General features: G+C 34.2%; 2 protein-coding genes across 2 annotated transcripts in view; both read right to left on the reverse strand.

The window, feature by feature from the left end:
* LOC136411132 (adult-specific cuticular protein ACP-20-like) overlaps positions 1–21,601 on the reverse strand; it is a 146,272-nt gene that overhangs the window by 123,559 nt on the left and 1,112 nt on the right. The gene's annotated exons all lie outside the window — the stretch shown is intronic.
* On the reverse strand, positions 17,010–17,494 carry LOC136411158 (adult-specific cuticular protein ACP-20-like). The gene is made up of 2 exons (XM_066393630.1): positions 17,396–17,494; positions 17,010–17,344 (listed from the first exon to the last, which is right to left on the reverse strand). Exons 1-2 carry the CDS (start codon positions 17,456–17,458, stop codon positions 17,111–17,113), a joined length of 297 nt encoding a protein of 98 aa, XP_066249727.1. The 5' UTR covers positions 17,459–17,494; the 3' UTR covers positions 17,010–17,110.

Raw genomic sequence — 21,601 nt, forward strand, 5'->3', positions numbered from 1 at the left:
TGCTGATGTTTATATTTATAGCAGAAATCGACTCTATAAAACAGAAAGTTTCATTGAATTACCTTTTCAGATGAATAAACAAAAATATTGTTCATGCAATCTTGTGCCTTCTTTTCTTCTTGCCATACAAACTGTTGATACTAATTTTGTTTACGCAGAAAAAGGTACAAGTCTTGTATTCAGTTGAGGCAATAGTCGCACACATAAAGAATATCTTAAGGTATTTGCCTTAATTTTGAAGTTGTGGGGAAAATATAAAAACTATGAAAAATTTAAGTGTCACGTATTGATGAGACCGTGACCAAAATAGCGATAATACTATCTCGAAAGACAATCTGACAGAAATATATTATTAGGTTTTGAATTTATTAGGAATTGCATTATGAGTCTGGTAAGTGGCATTTTTCCGTGCGCTGACGAGGAAGGTCTTTTCCCGTGCACTGGTGCAAGGTGCAAAGGTGTACTATGAGTACAGTTAACTAGGTAGGAAGTACTCGGTGTCGTATAATGAAAAATATATGTTGCCTTTGTTGTTTTCGCAATTTTGCAATTTGTCTAACAGATTATTTATGATAAATACATCGATTCCTAAGAATTCTACAACTCTTAAAATAAAGGTATCAACATTGGAAACTTGAATACGTATGTGTAAGTGTTAGGATTATAACATAAATATTATATCTGAAAGTGCCGACGCCGACCGATAGGGTTTGTCTTAACTTCTTTATGAATTGTAAATTTGTAAACCTTATATGATTGCTTGGCCAGCACCATGTTAACCGATACTCTTATATTCTTTTGCTCAACAATTTGGCTTTGTAGTCAGTCATTTTTAAGTTTTGATCCCAAAAACTGTTTTTTTTGTTCAATAAACACCAACAACGAAATTCAACGAAGGACTTTCATTTAACAGTAAGCTTAGCGAAATTTTATAATAAATCATTAAAAATTATCATTTGATTATTTTTTGCATTATCACCTAATGTTTATCATAAGTTTTGATTAATTATTTTCGCTTTATTAATTGCGAATTGTTGCCACCAAATTTCCTATTTTTCCTGAATAGAAGGATTTATACGGTTTAAATCGTTTAATACGTTTAGCTGCATTCATTCTAAAGTATTAATTCATTCATCTCTTCTTAATTCGCATTAAAAACTAATGTGGCCACCTAAACCACCGTAAAAGTCAAATCTACGGTATCATTATATCCTACCGCAGTACCGCAAACTCTTAATTTCTGTATAGGCGAATATGATTATGCCTATTAGAAAATATGCATACAGACTTTGCTGTTTGATTAGCAACGTTACTTTGGTGTTAACTAAACGTTAATCAACATTTAAAATGTCGAAGCGTGGTAATTATAACTGCAAGTTTGCTTTGGATTTTCATTGCAAATATTATAACAGTTACACTAAAATTACGCTGAAACTGTTAATAGAGTTCAAGATATACTAAAGGAACAAAAAGTGCGTATTTTTCCCGTGTGCTTACGATATGAAGAAAATTATATGCCAGCGAGATATGATTGTGTGATTGGAATGGAACAGCAACCACAGTTCATTGATACGTTTCTGGTTACCCTCTCAAGAGAATAAAAAATAAATCGTTATTTGTGAAAAATGTATGGAGATTTTCCTTAAAAAACAACTAAATTAGTGCAGGTTTCTTAGAACTTACCTTAAAGCTAATGAAGATTTTCAAACCATCATACTCTATCGTGGGTCTGGCACTACCTTCCAATGGGACTAAACTACAGCAGGAGTGATCTGCCCATAGCAGTTTAATGTTGAAAGTAACAGTAGAGTTTATTACCGGACATCGAATTTTTCAACATTGAAAACAAACAATACCTGCGCGACACGCGTCATTACCGCCCACATCTGGTAGCCGCAACACGCCAAATTTAGACAGGACGAATCCGGCATCGGCTCTCGGAACTGAATCTAGAAATTTTGTACTTCTTCGTGATTTCTTCGCGCGAATATAAACAATTTTGAGTGTGATCTTGCGCGAGGTGAAGAAACATCGCGAGTGAAGAAACCGAACGCCCTGTCTTGCATCTCAGCTGGTGCTGGCTCTTGCTCCCGCCACTACCGTGCACGGTAATCTAGATTCGAATAATTATTATTCTAATGATGGTCAAGCGGTAGGGTGAGGGGAGTGGCAAATCATAATAGTTTTTTGCAGATGAAGGCTTTTGTTAAAAATCTCCAGGTTTCAGACGAGGTGCAAATACACGTCCCCTTGCCACGCACAACAGTCGTTTCAGAGATTATTTGAGTTTTAGGAAATAATGCATTAACTTTTTTTAATTCGCACAATTAGCGTTCCAAATTGTTTTAAAAATCTACAAACGTATGTACTTATAACACTTCATTACCTCAAACATTTCCTTGATTCGCGAGTGGTGGTTGGTATGTCCTTCCGAGGCATAGATCTACACCAGTCTATACCAATGACTCTGCAAAAAGTATCTTACTAATACAATTTACAGATTATAGAGAAAATATTTTACAGTTTTTGCTTATTTATACAGGTTTAGTTACGCAGCCCGTTCATTAGGGAGTGTAGCCTAATGAAATTTGGTTTCAGGTTAGAATTGACCATTTTGAATCCAAGTAAAATATTTTCAAAATGGCTACACTTCCGGTTATACCGGAAGTAGCTGCCAGTTTTGTTATTTTAAACAGAACCCTCTATTTTTTTGTCATTTTCGGATTTCTCGTTAAATTTTAAGGTCAGTCTATGTCTTATGTCTAAAATTTACCAAGTTATACCGGAAAATTTCAAAATTTTGACAGCTGCAAGATCCCACGGAACTCTGTATCATGCGCTAAACGCCGATAATTTTTGGAATCAGTTTTGTGGGGCTCAATGGGAATCTACGCTTTAACGTATGTATTTCAATTTGATAGAAAGTCTTCCACAATCCCCGAAATTGCATGATTTCAAATCTCAGTGACTTGCTTATTTCAAACGAGACACCCCGTACCTTAAAGCATTTTTAAGTCCAGAATTTAATTCTGTATCAAATATTTTCAAGGTTCCCCGGATCGATTCTGGACAGGATGTTTCATTCGAGATAAGCAAGTTATTGAGATTTAAAGTCATGCAACTTCGGAGGTTTCGGGGGTTGTGGAAAACTTGATCTCTAATGGAAATTCGTCAAAACTTAGGTTATTAGGTCCTCTTTAAGCTCCAGAATGCCCGATTTCACAATTCGTGACGATTAGCGCACAATACCGATTTCTGTAAGATCTTGCAGTTGTTAAAATTTTCAAGTTTTCCGGTATAATTGGATAACAAAAATTTGAAAGACATTTTACATAAACTGGCGTTAAAATTTAACAACAAATCCCAAAATGACAAAAAAAATAGGGGTTTCCATTTGAAATAACGACGATAGCTATTATAACGTTGGTAGCTACTTTCGCTAAAATCTGCAGTACTACCATTTTGAAAATATTTTACTTGGATTCAAAATAGTCGGCACTAGCTTGAAACCAAATTTCATTGAGCTACGACAGTGGGAAATCTAAATTTTTTTATTAAATGAGTTGCACAGCAACCTGTATAAATTGAGTAGCGATATTTTATGAAAAATTCTATGTTAAGTTCTAAAAATGATTCATGTCTTTAACATCTAACTTAAATACTTTTCCAAATATTTATATTCAAAGTTAGATACAATTATTGAGTTGGACATGTAGGATTAATTTTTGGGGCACCCTGTATATTCGGAGAAGCCTCTAACGCACTAAATCTCAGTTACAAGATTAACCAAGTAATTGACGGTTTTAAATTCGACACCTAATGTGTAATATTCTGAGTACAGTACAGCTCATTACGGAGCATAGTACGCGAATTATTATTGCAAAACAAAACAAAAATCGTTCCGAGATATGTACTAAAGATGCACTTAATTCAAAATTCCAAGGTTAATGCAACGAAGCTGAGAATCAGGTTGAAAAGACACGATTATTGGGTGTGGTGAATGACTGTGAAGTATACGTTTCTTCTAAAACAGTTGAATGACAGCTTAATAATGAATCTTAAATGGATCATTATTTACCTAGGGAGCTAATGAGGAAAGTAGTCGCAACGTTGTTATCATTTCCATTGTTGTTTTGCTTATGGTTGCCATGGAAACGAATAAAATTTTTGTGTTCGGATATAATTTGTGCATAATTTATGGAAGTCTATTGTAATAAATAAAGTTTATATATAATTAATAAAGTTGAGTATACACTGTAATTGTAAAGTATTACGGTCCTTACGTCTTATATTTAAACATGATAGCCGGGATGTAATGATATACCTTGCAACCTTGGTGAATAATAAACTATTATCCATTTTTTCCACCTTGATAAAGTATGCTGAATCGGAAGTTTATAAACTATAGCTTTATGCCACTGATCACTCAACAAGTTTTTAAACCAGTTAATCGCATTCAAATCGGATAACGAATATTCTCACTTCCTATACAGGAAAGCAAAAGTAAACTTTATGAAAATATCCTGTAACTCTTTTTCGGGCAAAGGACAAAAAACTTCCAAAATTTTCATAGATATCGACAAGGACTATTAAAAATGACATCACAACGAGAATTTAAGATATATTATGATTTTTCAAGCTCTTTCGTTGCTCTACACAATGATTCATTAACACTGCAACAACTGAAAGCTAGAAATGTTTTTGATTTAAGAAAATATGCCTTATTCAAGTCCTATCCAGTAATCAGTTTCGGATATATACAGGGTGTTGAACGTTAAGATTTTAATTAATTTTTTGCCATTCTTCTAAAAATATCTAGGTTAGACACTAGAAAATTTGTAAAGTTATGTTTTTTTAAGTGACAAATTATATATTTTAGAAAATGAAAATACACTTCGCTTTTAAATTCTCATATTATCAAATTTAAATATAGTGTTTGTTAAATAGATTTTTCTCGAAAATGGATCGAGATATCCAAATGAAACGAGAATACATAAATGATGGAAAAATGATTACTCTATCAGATTTTGAATCAAATTTTATGTTAGACGTATAGAGTACTAACTGTAAATTCCGTAAAATTGACCGTAAGCGGCGCCTTTTATCAGTAATACAAAAATTGGAGAACGTATCTTATTCGTCACCTAAAAAAATATAACTTTACAAATTTTCAAATATCTAACCTTTTCAGAATAATAGTAAAAAAGTAAATTAAAATTTTAACTTTAAATACCCTGTAGATCCGAAACTATTAATTTTCGGATAAGGCATATTTGCTCCTATCGTCACCATTTGACGTGTAGTATCTCCAGCTTTCGGTCGTTCCGTTGTTAATGAATCACCCTGTATATAACATTAACCATATTGAAACATTCATTTCGGATACCTCCAAGAGAATCAGAAATTATTCCATCTTCTAGAATTCGTGAACAATATAAAAAGAAATCACATCGAAAGTTTTTTAATCAAGATCATAATTATTGCTTCATAATTATCAGTAAACCTGACCTTGAGAGTCAGGTTGTTGGGTGTGTAAAAAATTAACACTTATTTTTTGCTACTTCTCTATTGAGATTGCGACACTAGAAAAACGCATTCACTCGTCACGAATTTTTCCTATGAGTATAGTAGTAGATACAATACTGCATTCATTTGTAAGATGAAAGTAATAGTTTACCATATATGTGTTGATATACATTCTGTGGGAATAGCCTTTTATGTAACTAGGCAGGAAATGCATTGGTTTCTGTAGCCAGTGGGGTTCTGCGGGACGAGCAAAGCCAGGCCCCGTAAGTTATATATTTTTAATTTTGCAGCAAAAAGGATTATAAAATGTATAAAAAATATCGTATATTTCCATTTAATTCAACTGAATTCAGTATGCTGTTTTCTAACAGTTTTCGATCGAAGAATTGTCCTAGAAGTACATCACTCTTCAATAAACTTAATATTCCTCTATGTTTAAAGTTTTATTGATCTTTTAACATTTTCTAAAAGAAAAATTTAGTGGTTCCAAATCGGGAGAACTCGACGGCTTTCATATCACATCATAGTTTTACATCCAAGGAATTGGAATTTCATATTTAAAAAATGAGTAATTTTGGCTTCCAATAGGCGAGGAGTACTGTTTTGTTGCATGTGTATCCAAAAATAAGTAACACCTAGGTATTGATCAACGAGAAGAGAGGTGTTAATTCAAAGTATTTAATTATCTTACTAAATAGCTAAATCTAGGAAAATATAAAAACTTCTTTACTAGAAGAGCAATAAATCATATTTAATATTACCAGAGGAATAAATCTACTGACATACACAGATCTAAGACAGTTATGGTCTGATGTTGGTAGAATTGCCAGTAGATTCGCAATTTGGAACTAGGAAAATTCGATCTGACACTTTTTCACCCAGCATGCTGCTACATGTTTCTTGTGCGTACTTGCACATACCATAACTTAATTCATTAAAGTCGATCATGTCAATAAACTTGAAAACATAAATCAATCTGTAATCAATTTTAATATATGAGCCTAACTGTGCTTTCTGACGGAATGTCTTTTTAAACTTAAATGATGGAATTTAAATTATTTGGTTGCGAAGAATGCTAAGTTAAGTTATGTGAAATTTTCTCAATCGCAAAATATTGCCTGTCGCAGATTTCCATAATTTATAAAAAATAAAAAACGAAAGCGAATAGTTTCTTGATAATTTTTGCTTAATTTTATATTCCCCTGTATGTGTAATTACGGCTTAAACGTTCACGATTATCATCTAAAGGGGCACATCTTATGTAAATTGAAATAAATGATCTCGTCCACGAGAAAATGCGTTCAGATGTATTATATGTCAGCGAAGGACTAAATATGCATGTAAAAATTGTGTTTTGCATACAACTAAATACAAAGCACTATTTTTGCGTCTAGCCCGGTATTCTTATGCAAAACGGTCAAGCGGAATTTTAGATATCATTATTTAAATTTAAAAGGGGTGAGGGACACAATTTAAAGGGTGAAGGTGTGCTGAGAACAAGAATTAAAAAAAATCTAAAAGAAAAATCCAAAAACCTGTTTCACTGGATTAGAGGTTACTGAGCGATGCGGCTGTTGAATTCTCCAAGTTTAATGGGGATTTCGACTGGAGTTTTTAGTTTTTGCCTAACAATAATTTTTAATTAATTTGTTTTGTTAATGAGTTATTTCATCATGATGTTTAGAAAATTTCTATGTATTTCTGTGTAGACTTTTGCAGAATTTTTCTCATGAAAGTCTCTAGTAAAATAAGTTTGACCAACCCACTTCAGGTTTGTTAAAGAAAACCAGAAAGTTTTAAGTTATACATTAACATCTACTTAGGCTCGGCTGTCCTTTATTATTACGTGTGTCTCTATAGTTAATTTTTCAGTTTTAAATTATTGTAGATTATAAAACGACTCTTCATAAAATTTGACACATAACTGATAATTAAGAAAGAGTTCTAGACACGCCCGAAAGCAATTCTGCTAGTCATTAATGTACATCAATTACCTAAAAAAAAACAACTTTCATTTTCTCGGCGAATTGTCTCCAGAGGCTTTATTCTTAATATATCCTCCAATGAAAAAGCTACCACAAAATGAACAAACTGATTACGGTAGGAGGTCGCTACACCCAAAATCAAAGCCATCATCGAACCAACAGCAGTACCTACGAGCAAGTAGTACCTACCTAATGAAAAACTCGCTTTGAATATCTGGTCAGTATCATTTTTGGCAAGTCACTGCAGCCAATTATAAAAGTACTACTAAAAATCTTGAAGAACTGTAACAGGGCATTTAACCTGTTGTTACAGTTTTAGCGGAGTAATAGCCTTTGTAATAGAACTAAGTATCTTGGAAGTGATTTCATAAAATCTCTTTTCTATGGACATTCATTTAGGATAGTCTAGATTAGCCTGCATTTTTTGCACTGTATTGAATCTACATTGCAAGCGAGTTAGTGGAAGTTTAGCGCTTAGCAACGAGAAACCTTTCAATCAGTCACGTTTTGGAAACAAAGGAGTTGCATAACGTTCAGAAATATGCAATACGAACATAAACTTAAATTTAAATTGGAGATATTTCATGATTTTGCTGCGATTAATGGAAAAAAATTCTGTATATTCTCGCGTTTTTTATATATTTTTTAAAAATTAATTAAAAAGCTGACGGTACGCTAATGCGTTTTTTCTTCGGCGTTTTTCGCAGTCTGAAGGATTATTTACAAATATTTCTATAACACAATCAGGGGCGTGGTAAGTTTCATTTCAATTCGGCTCTGCGAGAATAGAAAAAGCCGTGAATTTTTATTATGATGCTGCCATTAAAAAAAGTCTCTAGACCCTCTGCGCGAGTTTTTATTTTTAGTTTTCTTAGCATGAAGAATTATTCATGCAAATTTACATTAAAAACCAGGGGCGTAGTGAAAGAGTTTACACGACCACTTTATTAAACTGAGAAACTTCTGTTTCAGAGCTAAACATTTTTATTATGTCCGCATTTTCTGATTCAAATATCTTCTTTGTTGTATTCGCAAATCCCTCTAGCACACCATTTTTTTCCCTTATTTTTTGCTTCGAATCATAGTGTCAATAGAAACGTAAGCCGAATATTTTGCAATGCAAAATAAATTTTTAGTACTATTAGTGGCGCGAGTAGTGCAACGCCATTGAGCATTTTTGAAGAAAAAAAATAGGTTACTGATTTTTCCATAAATAAATTATTTCGCTTAATTCTTTGTTGTATTCCGAAGGGAGTAGCTTCCTTGACATTTTATCGTACGACACATCGTTTTTGAGGAAAAAAATAAATACTGTTGTTATGCACCGCATTACATTATCAAGAAAGTATTCTCATAACGATTTATTTTACGGGCTAGAAAGCTTAAAATTAATGTTAAAATAAACATTTATTTTTAAATAATTAACAAAACTAACAGGTCTACAAAAATTGCTCAAAACGATTTCTGTTGCTTCTAATGCAGACTTATTTTATTTCAACACCCTGTATTTCTGTAATGAAACATCTTTGGACTATAGTCTATATAATAATATAGGGTTATTTTTCGACGTAGAATTCATGGTTAACGTATGGCGGTTTATTTTAGGACGCCTTATATATAGTTTGTAGTAAATCCGCATGTAAGTTAGGTGCAAATTTTTGGTACTCTAAACTTGTCAAGCATTATCCTTAATTGATAAAAAAAACTACAAAAACATATAAATTTTAAAAAAACAAGAATTTGAAAATATATTAATATGTTTCGCCACCCTGTATATGACCGTCGACTAGACTTTAAAACATTCAACGCTAACTTGGACGAGTCTAAAGAACCCTCAAAACCTCGCATTTTTCATTCCATTTCGAAATTAAGATCTCGGTCTAAAAATAATCCAAAAATATTGTTCCTAGTTGTTTTAAGCGGTTGTTTATTTAGGGAGAGTTTAACTAAGACTTGGTGGAACAGCACGTAATCGATAGCGATATAGGTGAACTGAGGACTTTCTATGACTGACCCTTCGATATTTGTCCCCGTAACAACACCAAAATTCCTAGATGGAATTCCTAAACCCATCCAAATAATTTTTTCAAAAATATATCTGTCCATAGCCATTTAAATCACGAATCACGCCCCTACCTCCGAGCGGTCAACAACTACCATGCAGCAATTTTCAAATAGATACAACCATGCGATATGGTCGGTCTAACTTATGAGTCTATGGGTGTTTGTAGGTTATACGAAAAAAAACCATTGCCTTCAGTGGTCGCGTATTTATTGTTCGCATGATGGTATGGCAGGCAGTGGTTCGTTAGGTGTATGGACTACCCATTGCCTGGAAGCCTGCATATAATTTTTAAGGCATTTTTCGAATTCTTGTCTTAAATTAATGGTTCCAATCATAACTGGTTCAGTATATACGTGAACTGGGAATGAATCATACTTTTGAATAGTCGAGTTGTTACATTGTTTACCGTGTGGCATTTCTCAGCTTGTCGTATTAGTCTGGGAACACCCACAAAAAATTGTTGTCTTTATAAATGACTTACTTAAGACTGGAGTCAAAATAGTCAGCTAATGGCTTCGATGACGATCAAATTAATATCCCATCAACTGGCCATTAAAGCGGATTTTTATTCCTTATATTACACAACTCAAACGCGTAGCGATCATTTCAAGGCATCTCCCTTCTTCAGCTGTGTCATTAATAAATATCGAAGACAATGACTTTAACGTGTTTGCATAAAGATTATAGATCATTAAGCCGACAAAAGCCAATAAAAGCTTTCAGAAGTTCAATTGTTGTTTAAAAACGGTTAACTCTAGTAGTAGCGTATTGGTAGGTAATTGATTTGTGTTCCTTTTTCGGTACAGTTTGTTTAAAGTAATTTAAGATCTGCGTGTTCTCCTACAGCATATGGGAACACCAAGTCAGTTAAAAGTATTATACGAGGTCTCTGGGTTTATATCTTTGAGCCATCCTACTGATTTATTGTTATTTTTATACAATTTTTATTTACTCTTAAGAGTGAAACTTTTAGCCTTTACTTTTTTTTATCTTCAACGGAGATTCCGGAATGCGAATATCAGGTATGGACTCAACAACTCAATCATCATTAGGGTACTAAATTTCCGTGTTTTTGCACATTAATTTATGATTTTTTATTGCATTTTACCAACCGATCAATGTGATCGATCAATGTGAAAATTTAAAAAAATTGCAAATAAATACCTATGACTTTTTTCATTTAGGTATAGGAATATCGAAAGCTAAACGCACTAAGCTGTTAAATTTAATTATCAGCTTCACGAGCATCAGATTTACCTTCAAGTCTCGACATATCTTCAAATCGTAAAAACTTGTCTTCAAATGTAGTCTGAAAATGCGAATCGTTGCCAAAGGAGGATCGTTCCCTCAATACGTTTTTCTTGAAGTAAAAACGATTTTAATGCGACTCTCTAGAGATATCATTGAGGAGACTTAAAAAATCCCAAAAAAGCTCTATCATTAACGTAAGTGTATAACTAGTGTAATTACTGATGACTAAACCATAATCGAATATTTAACACTTGACAACTTTGATAACATTTACTTCAACAGAGGTTCTTGGTAACAAATCCAATGTGAACAGTAAAACTTCATCATCGACTTCATAAGTACGGGATTCACCTTCAACTCCCAAAATATTTTGAAACACTGTAACTTGTCTTCATTGTAGTGTATCTGCTTAATAAAAATTTACCAAGAAGTAAATCATAAAGGAGATATTTGCTTTAATCAGAAAACAATGGTAGCAAGCATACTGATAAAGGTATTTAGCATAAAGAGGTACTTCGAAACCAACAAATACCTGCATATTCCAGCCTTAAGCAATAACGTTCCTTATCCTTCCGTGGGCCCCAGAAGAAGAAAGAAATTTAACTCTTTATCAGATGTTAGTTGCTCTACATTCCATACGTTCTTCAGGCATGGATTTTTATCGACATTAGTTGCAGATGGTCAAGACGGAACACAATGGTGCACCAACTAGCGGAATTGATAATAATGGGTTCTGGTACTGTGTGGGGCACGGAAACTATCGCATTTAACTTGATTCTGCAATAATTGTTTCCATGTTTTATTGCATCGCCAATATGCTTCATAAGACAACTACAATAATTCAGGATAAATAACTACAAGAATTCGGATCTATTTTAATGGTTAAACACCTATGAGATAAGCAAAGGCCACAATAGACAGATTGGGATCTAGTCCTTACAAATACTATACAAATCCATGAGCTAATGGCACACGGTGTTAGGTACGAAATGCATAGAAATGTCTTTTTATTATTTAAGATTTAATGTTATTCTTTGTACTATTAACTAGGATCCTTGATGCATGAAAGGAAATTATCATAGGTCCAGATTTTACCGGTGATAGTATTGAGACCTCTGGTTTATTAACAGAATATTGAGTAACCGTGCTCGACTGATTTGACAATGTAAATTATATTAGCTCTAAATAGAATAATTGTGAGCACTAAAGCTTTCAATACTATAATCTTGATAATTCAGTTTGTATCAACAATTTGAGAGACCTACATGCAGTGGTAGCAGCAAAGAATAAAATAGAGAATAAAAATAATATTCGTTCAGGAAACACGAGAATATGCGCCATTCCGTTTTATTAATCCATCCGTATTTATTAAATTTTCTCCCCAAATAAGTAATAAAAAATATGTAAATAATTAAATTAAATTAATCAAAAAGTATATAGTATATTAATTAATTAATAAAAACAGGGGTTCCTAATTGGTCGCTATGTTCGTCCAGAAATATTAGACCAAGGAGATATACAGGGTGTAAGTGAAATAGGGGAACATATTTTAAGGACCGATTTTACATACGAAAATATTTTAAAAAATTGATATAAACATGATTCCGCAAAAGCCGCCTAAGGGAGCTACAGCCCTTGGAAGGTGGCTTCCAAGAATGGCGTGCGGAATCACGAGGAGGTTACATTTACTTAACATATTCCTGTACCTTTAACTTTTACGACAATTTGACATCGGAATATGATTTTTTTATTAAAATTGCACAAAAAGGGTACTCTTGATAAGTTGTCGTAAGACGAACCGTTTAAGAGATATGCCGTTTTAAATGAAACATTACAAGATGAAATTGGGTAGTGAAATTATCTAGCAAAGCAAAAACTATTTTTTTGCGAAATGATAACAAAGCTTAAAAAATGAAGTTCAAAATCAATAGAAAATTTCACTACCCAATTTCAACTTGCCACCCTGCAATATTTCCTTTAAACCGACATATGTATGTCTTAAACTGTTCGTCCTACGGTAATTTATCGAAAGTACCTTTTCTATGTAATTTTACACAAGAAATAATATTCCAATGTCAAATTATTATAAACGTGAAAGAGTACAGGTATATGTTAAGTATCTATAGCTCCCTCCTGGTTCCGCATGCCATTCCGCATTTCTTGGAGGCCACCTTCGAAGAGTCGTAGTTCCCCCAGGAGGCTTTTGAAGACGCGTGTTTATACCAAGTTTTCTCCATATTTTCGAATGTAAATTCAGTCCTTAAAATATGTCCCTTTATTTCATTTACACTCTGTATGTATATTAAAAATAAATCCCCGTCAACAATAAAAATAGACAAGAACGTCGATTCAACAGAATGCCATCACAAGTTCCACTCATAGAGGCCAGACCATGGTCAGGATCGATTTTGCAGGACTGTGGCAGGAAAAGATTTACAGGAGTCTGAAACTAAGTCTTGCGTTTCAGAGGCCACAAATGAGTAAATCCCAAGATTCGGGAGCAAAAGCTTAATTCACCATGACTTTCAGGCAGCCGATGACCCACCCGTGCTGCAGAAACCATGTCAGCGGAACGTAGGCAGAAGTCTTCTATTTTACAATCAAAACATATGCAGAGTTTGCATCTGTTCTAGATATGCAGAGTAGGGAGGTCACAAAAGTTAATGAATTTTACTCGTAAAAAGGGAGTTGTTATATGGGATTTTCCACCTATGACCTTCGGGAAGCCGACGACCCACGCATGCTGCAGAAGTCATGTCAGCGAAACAGAAGCAAAAATCCTCTATTTTGCGACCAAAACATATGCAGAGCAAGGGGGTCGCAAAAGTTGATGAATTTTTATCTGAAAAGAGGAGTTGGGATATGGAAATTCCTACCAGTCACCTTCAGGAAGCCGATAACTCACACTTACTACAGAAACCACGTTATTGAAATGTAGGCAGAAGTCCTCTATTTTGCAATCAAAAGATATGCAGAAATTCTCTATTTCGCAATCGCAGTGTTTTGTGTGTAATTAGTAAAAGAATTAGTCTTTAATTTCGAAGTCACACGTATTATTTTAATTCTCTCTTATTCTATTTTTTATTGAGTGATTGATTTATTTACTTTTATGACTGGCTGAAGTAATTTTGAAATAAAATAATTTTTTTTTTAATAAGTTTCGAGTCAGTGATCTAATAAGAATTTATTTTAATCCAAAGACAAACTTAAAGTAAACAAAATAAACACCATAGAGCTATTGGAGATTTTTCCTACCACTGACAACGTCTCGCTGTCCTGTAGTGTTATCTCATTATCCGATCTTAACTACATTCCCACATTTGAACATGTGTGTTATACACGTTACTTATTTGTAGTTTGATCTGATCTTCCTACTAAGAGCACCTAATAATGCTTCCACTGTTTTTTTCTGTCTGCTGCGGCGCTTCACAACATTTGACCGTTATCTAAATTAAGCCCCATTAATTAAAACATATTTTCGTTAATTAGAACTATTTTTTACATTTTTGAGTAAAACGAGTTGGAGCCGTGTTGTTTTATAAGACATTGAAAATTCCAAATTTGATGTGAGATTAAGCTTCTCATAGTTATAAGTAGTAAATTGTGATGCCAGGTACAGCTAGGGTAACTGTACGCAGTTGACAATGTGAAGACATTTTAATTGATGTGATATTTAGCTACTGAAACTTTGAATGTAAATGTCTTATTATTTATACATATGAGGGACAACAATCACCTAAAATCCTGACCCAAACCATTAATTCTTGAATTTAAAATTTTTTTAAAAATGTTCCCATAAAAAAAGTCTAACAGAGCTAGATCGAGTTACTTAGGAGGCCAATGCACATATGTGCGTCATAATGTAACGCAAAGAGTAGGGCTCCAAGTAGTGTCTCAGTGTTTGGGAATTATGCGCCGGCATACATTTTTGTTGAAAGAAGATAAACTCCTCCTATGCTAAAAGCAAATTTACGTGAAACATTAACATTTTGGTTAATTGCATATTGTAGATATTTTTATTAGTTAAAAGTTGATACTTCAAATCTCACTCTCTACGGCACTAACTCTAATCAAAGCAAAGCAAATTCAACTCGTAGAAACCTATGTTGTGCGATAAATAAACACACTGTGTATTCCGAAATGCAGGATTCAAGAAATTTTGCGTGTTCACTATGGAAAATGCTGTCTTAAAATTGACTCACTCGGAGTTATATTCCTCCGGATTTATATTAAGCCCGGCTCAACATAAATCATTAGTTACATTTTGGGAACCCTACCTGTAGTTTTGCCATAAACCGAATAAGATTTACATAATCTTCTGCTAATGTTACTTTAATGAACCTTCGCGATTTAATTCAATGGAGATTTGCCCACGAGTTCTGAAACTTCGGCAGCCGGAAGGCAAAGAACACTTTACGGCTTCAACTATCCTCCCAATTTGCCCGATTTAATGCTGCTTTACTCGCAACTTTCGATACATGAAATATGATTCGAAATGAGCAGAGGGCTCTAGCGGTAGCAATTTTTCATATCCCCTTGATGTGTTATTAAATTATATTGCGTGTAATTCCTAGGTTCCCCACATTAAATCCATCCATTTTACAGACGTGGCCGGCTATGTTTTAATTTAGAAGAATTGCTAAGGCGAGGAGCTCTATTAGCTATGTGCAATGGTACCATTATGTTGCAAAAATTAACGAGTTTTGTGCCATAAATTAGTAGTCACATATAATTAAAAAAGTATTACCCACTGACCATTGAACCATAATAGATTCTTCACTGGACGCATTTACCCGATTTTCAATGCACTTGTTATACGCCTGAAGCGTCTGAAGACCCATCAGATAAAAAGACATTTGTCGCCCAGCATGGCTTCTTGTACCTATAATATAAAACGGTTTTCGTGTCGTCGCGTGATAACGCCATCTAGTGACGTTAAGACGAGCGAGCTCATGTGGGAGTCGACTTGATGCATTGCTCTTTGTCATTCCATGTTGTGCAAATGGCCGAGGTTTTATTCCAATTCTAGGTATTCTGCTCGATACGGTAATTTCAATTTTCAAGGGCTTTAATCCTCATTCCATTATTAACCCCCGAATGGCAAAGTTATTGTATTCTACGCTTGCGCCAACACTAGGTAAATTTCACGTGAGCAGATGGCGCTGCTTTCGCTACGCCTTAATTACTTAAAAATAAAAACAAAAAATGTTTACATCTAAACGGTTTAAAATGTTTCAATTGATACATTCCATTAGCTGATTCCATCGCGGACTATGTCTCTATTCCTCGCAGTCCGGTACTACCAGTCCCAGTAACTTCGAGGAGTTGAGCGTAGTTGGCAGAAGATGGCACCACATGATGGCCCCGCACGTCAGAACGGGCTTCAGCACTGCGCACTACGGCACTGCAAAACTAACCGGAACTAACCTTCATTGACTTGATGGTTAATTTGGGTTAGTGTGTATGGATGTTAATCGCAATTACCTGACTACATAAATTATTTCGCGTTCATAGTTGTTATATGGGAACAAAACTCCATTACCTAAGCGTTTGCTTGAGCTTCGATGAGATTTCAGTTCCTATGGAGATAACCTTCATATTTGAAATATCAGTCTTCGAACTAGTTCCGCATTCCCAAAAGAAAAGGAAAAACTGACTATTCCTTGCACTCTATGATGGTCCATTTCTTGCCGCATTTTTTGGTATAATTTCGCGCTACCTGCATGGAATAGACGAATCCCTCGCATACCATTTCGGAACAGATTTATTTAACCCGGAGTGCTCCTAGCGAAACCATTTTATCAATCTCGTTAAACATCTTGATTGACTTTTATATTAACTGTTTTTCTACGGATACGAACTCCAGAACAAAACGCACCACGGTCGTATCTTAAATGCCCAGAATTCCGAACTTATCTTCAGATCTCTACGAGTACAAAGTAGAAGAGAAGTGACAGATTGTTTTTGTAATTTCGTAACTTTGACCGACGTATAATGAAGTCGTAACTTCGGTTGTAAACAATGAGCGGAATGCCCAAGATGAAATAAATAAAAAAGCTTAACTGTTTTGCTAGACTTTTACCAGCTACCTACTTTAAGCAAAAAAAAATCATTGTGGCTTTAAACAATTCATGGTCAGCCCATGATCATACCTGAAGAAAACAAGTCCAAAGCTATTCGTGAGCAGTCAATAATTTATTCAACAAATCGTCAACAACAGCAACAGATACATAACCATAACACTCAAATTTGTCTAAGTAAATTGCTCTATAATAAATACTCTTTAATGGTACGTCTTGTAGTGCTGTGGATGGACCGCATGTCCCTTTCTTTCCACAACCGCATTAAATCCATTGTGTTTATCTGCCTCATATTTAACGATTCTGATTGTACCATCAGGATCATGGAGCATATATTCGCCTTTTACTTTGTCACCGTAACGTTCTTCTTTCTGCTCATGAACATCATGGTGTTTGGGATCGTGCACAGAATACTTAAATTCATAGTGAGGGTTTGCCTGAAATTATCTAAGTGCTGCCATTGTCACATGAAATAATGGGTAACTTACGTAATAATCAATATCTTTGTAGGCATGGTGATGCTCATCTTGAGCCAAGACCGTTGTTATCATAAGACAGATACTCAGAATCTGAAAATGTACACACCTTTATACGTTACCTTTGAGTAGTTTACCTATTTTTATAATCTACTGAACTCAATCTGGTATTATGAAATCATAACGTTTTAGGTACCCAGAATCTAAAAATGTACAACTTTTGAGCATGGAAACCAACATACTTGAAGTAAATTAAAAGATTTACGATTTTAAATTTATAACCGAAATTTAAAGATTTACAGCTTTTAAGTACGCAAATCATAACATGTTCAGTACCCAAAATCTGAAAATTTACAACTTTTGTGTAGGAAAACCTTAATACTTGAGGTACCCAAAATCTAAAGATTTACAGCTTTTGTGTAGGCAAACCAAATATTTTTGGTACTCAAAATCGAAAAATTGACAACTTTTGACAAAGGTACCTATTTTCATAATATGTTAAACTCAATTTGGTACCATGAAACCATACCATGTTAGGTAAGAATTACCTTACCTAAAATGGTACTTACCTTAAACATGTCTTATAGGGTGTCTTGACAATATCTGGCTAACGTAACGTAGGCGGAACTTCGTACTGCTGCATTGACTTAGTGTAGTCGCTTTTATATCATAATGTGATTAGGGGACTAATCACAGTTATATTTACGGCATAAGAAAGTTGAGCTTTAAACTTTCAGGTCAAAAAAGTCAGTTTCTGGTCTTATAATTCGCTAATTAACATTTTAGGTGAAACTGCATATTATTACTGAATTAATACTAATATTATGCTTTGCATTGCAATATAATTGGTGTGGTTACTGAGATGCATTTTCACTTTTATTTAGGATAATTGGTTGTCGCTAAACTAATTTAATACTCACTTAGGTGTAAAATGACTGAAAAAAAGGCGGCGAATGGATTTTTGAAATGATTTTTTTGGAAGTCTGAACAATCTTTTTTAATTGTAAAATTAGTTAAACGCAACAATATCTGTTTATGTTACTAGTTGGGAAACGCTTAGTTTTGTATAATGAGTGGTATTATGGGAGACTAGCAAAGCAAAGTTACCACAGGTAACACACATGCGATGTAAAGAACTATTTTCATTGATGCATAGTCGATACATTAAGAACGTATTTGGAAAAATTAAAAACTTTAACTCGATACGTTATTGATTATCCTCGTAACGTTAATGACTATTTGATCAAAATTGAATATAATTTTATGTTTACTCTTAAAAGGGGCATGTTATGGAATTTATTACTCTCCTAGCGCGTTATGATTCTCTATCGCACACCTGAAGGGTGTTTTTAATTTTCTAGCTCTCATTCAGTAGGTGTTAGGGACATTTTCGTCGGTGATCATGGGAAAAAGCATAAATAGCTCTGTCTGAATGATAAACGCCCTCCTACTAACTTATCTCGAAAAAAGTCAATTAATGAAGTATGTTAGTAGTCACCAGTCTGTAGGAGTCTTCTAAAATGTTAGTCTCTATTTCTTGACGTTTATCATTAAGGTATGCAAATGCAAATTGCAAAGCGTTGTTAGAGCTTGATAGGAAATTGATGGTTATTGTGCAGAGAATTGGACCAAAATAAAACACCAAGTCATTATTAAAAACTCACGATGTTTCGCTATACAGGATGTCTGTTTCTTGCGCTCAATCATGGAGATAGCGATAATCATAAAATTTATGAGGTCGGTTAAATTGGAGCAAAGTTGGGCAATTTGGAGTTTGAGGATATGTCGTTTCAAAGTTTGGAAAATTCCCCTGATTTGCGGAGGTGTTAAAAAAACTGAAATCTTGGAAATCGTTTTTATTTTTTTTTCGCTTATATCGCGAAGTAATTCAAATTGAAACTGATTGAAATAGATCATTGTAATTTTTTCTCTTCTACAACCTGATGATACCAGTACTATATTTGAAATCTGACGATTAGATTTTTGGCAATCATCATCAACTTTTTTTTCTTATCGGCATTATCTTAAATTTTCACATTTTTTAATCTTTTTTTTTGTGATTACGGTGAGGTATCACATGTTAATGTTAATTCTTGCACAACAATTACCTCTTTTTCATTGATATTGTATGGCTAAAATAAAAAAGTGCATTTTTGTCTTTATGAACTATTATTTCTTTGTTTAATTTTATTTAATTTCATTTCAGATCAGCCCTGTAAATTTTATAATTTCTTCTTCCTTTTTTTCTTTCTTTTTGATTTTTACCGACACGACGAACCAAACGACAAACTCTTAACGTGATGCAATAGAAAAATTATGTTTAGGCAACCTTTTGAATCAAAATAAGTAAAGGTTTTACACCTTGAGTGTTCGTTGGAAAAATTAGTAACTTTGAATTTTGAAGAAAATAAGAGTTTATTCTTAGTTAAAGGTACAAGCCTTAAAATGCATTAAACGAGATATTTTATGTGTAGTTTTGCGACTAAGGCAAATGCGATCCTCACAGATGCCGCTATCAGCTTTTGGCCTAAACAATATTTTGGCCATTCAGATTGAACTACTGAGGCTGTATCTGCTCCATTCATTCTCGGGGTGATATAACAAATATACCAAAAATACTGAAATGAACCGAACTAGAAAAGTCATATCGTCTAGTGTAATTAGTAAATTCCATGTGCTAACCCTTCATGGAATTTAAAGCTTATCCGTTGTGTCAAGACACAGCTGCATAAAAATAAATTTTATAAGGGGTACAAATAAGTTTCCGCCGTTTGATATAAAAAATTAGGAATTTATTGTAAAAGAACGGTGCATTATATTTTATTCAAAGTATTGTCCATCGCTAGCCATTACTTTTTCCTATCTTTTTGGCAGCATTTGAATACTACGTCGGAAGAACTCTTCATCTTTTGAGGCTATCCATGAATCGACCCAATCTTTGGTATCTTCATATGATGTAAAGCGCTGCTCAAACAGAGCATGTGCCATGGACTGGAATAAGTGATAGTCGGATGGGGTGAGGTCTGGTGAATATGGCGGGTGGGGTAGGACTTCCCAATTAAGTGTTTCCAAATAGGTTTTGACCGGCACCACAACATGCGGACGAGCATTATCATGTAGGAGAATAATTTTGTCGTGTCCGAAGTAGTAATGGACGTGTTTTTCCTTGAGTGCTCGGCTCAATCTCTTTAACTGTGTTCGGTAGAGAGTTCCAGTAATGGTTGTGTTCGTTTTGAGCAAATCATAATATTAACACCAAGTCGAGCCTACCAGATACACAACATGAGTTTTATCCCATGAATATTTGGTTTGGCTGTCGATGTTGAAGTACGACTAGGTGATCCCCATGATTTTCTATTCTTTGGGTTTCATCGTCATTGACTACTTGATGCAAAAAAACCTTTTTTTATGCCTGGCAATCAGCACTTCACTCATGCAAAATCGGCGTTCAACGTCTCTCGTCTTCAATTCATAAGGAACCCAATTCCCAATACTTTTAAACGATGCGAAATTGCTTGGTGAGTTACTTTTAATGTAAGTGCAAGTTCTTTTTGCGTTTGGGATGAACCTTCCTCCAATAATACTTCGAATTCCGTATCTTTGTACACTTTAGGTCTTCCACTGCGTTCTTTGCCTTCCACGTCAAATTCACCGTTTTTAAATTTGTGAAACCACTCGCGACAACTTCTCTCACTTAAAGCAGCCTCACCATATGTTTCTATAAGCAATCGATGCGCCTTAGCTGCAGATTTCTTCAAATTAAAGAAATAAATTAAAAGTTCCCGCAAATGACGCTTATTCGACGCAAAACTTGACATTATTGAACGAAACAAATTATGTGATGCTGATAAGGAGTCATTAATATTTTAAGTTATGTTGCTATTAGATGACGAAACTTGCGATAGTACGTTTTACATCTGACAATTTCAAGATAATCTTCTGGTGGGGCCACGTTTTGTCAAGTGGCGGAAACTTATTTGTACACCTTATAAAGCGAAATTTTGAAAATTGTTTTGGTTCGTCGGAGACTATTCCCAGTAATTGTCCCTGTCTAAATTGCTGTTCCTTTCTGAGATAGATAAGTAAAACAAGAATTTTGTATAATTTTGCAAACAAATCTAGTTCTATTTTTGGGTTCGTTGCTACAAACATTTCAAATCACTTAGCTCCTTCTTCTGTTACCCCAGTACCTTGGATAGCGTCCACCGCAGCTATGGA

The sequence above is a fragment of the Euwallacea similis genome, chromosome 1 (genome assembly GCF_039881205.1).
Source record: "Euwallacea similis isolate ESF13 chromosome 1, ESF131.1, whole genome shotgun sequence".
NCBI lineage: Eukaryota > Metazoa > Arthropoda > Insecta > Coleoptera > Curculionidae > Euwallacea > Euwallacea similis.

Bases quoted from the DNA above. Each gene is read 5' to 3' on its own strand.
- LOC136411158 (XM_066393630.1), bottom strand. From the start codon at position 17,458: ATGATAACAACGGTCTTGGCTCAAGATGAGCATCACCATGCCTACAAA. The intron at 17,345-17,395 runs GTAAGTTACCCA...AGATAATTTCAG, and splicing joins ACAAAGATATTGATTATTAC to GCAAACCCTCACTATGAATT.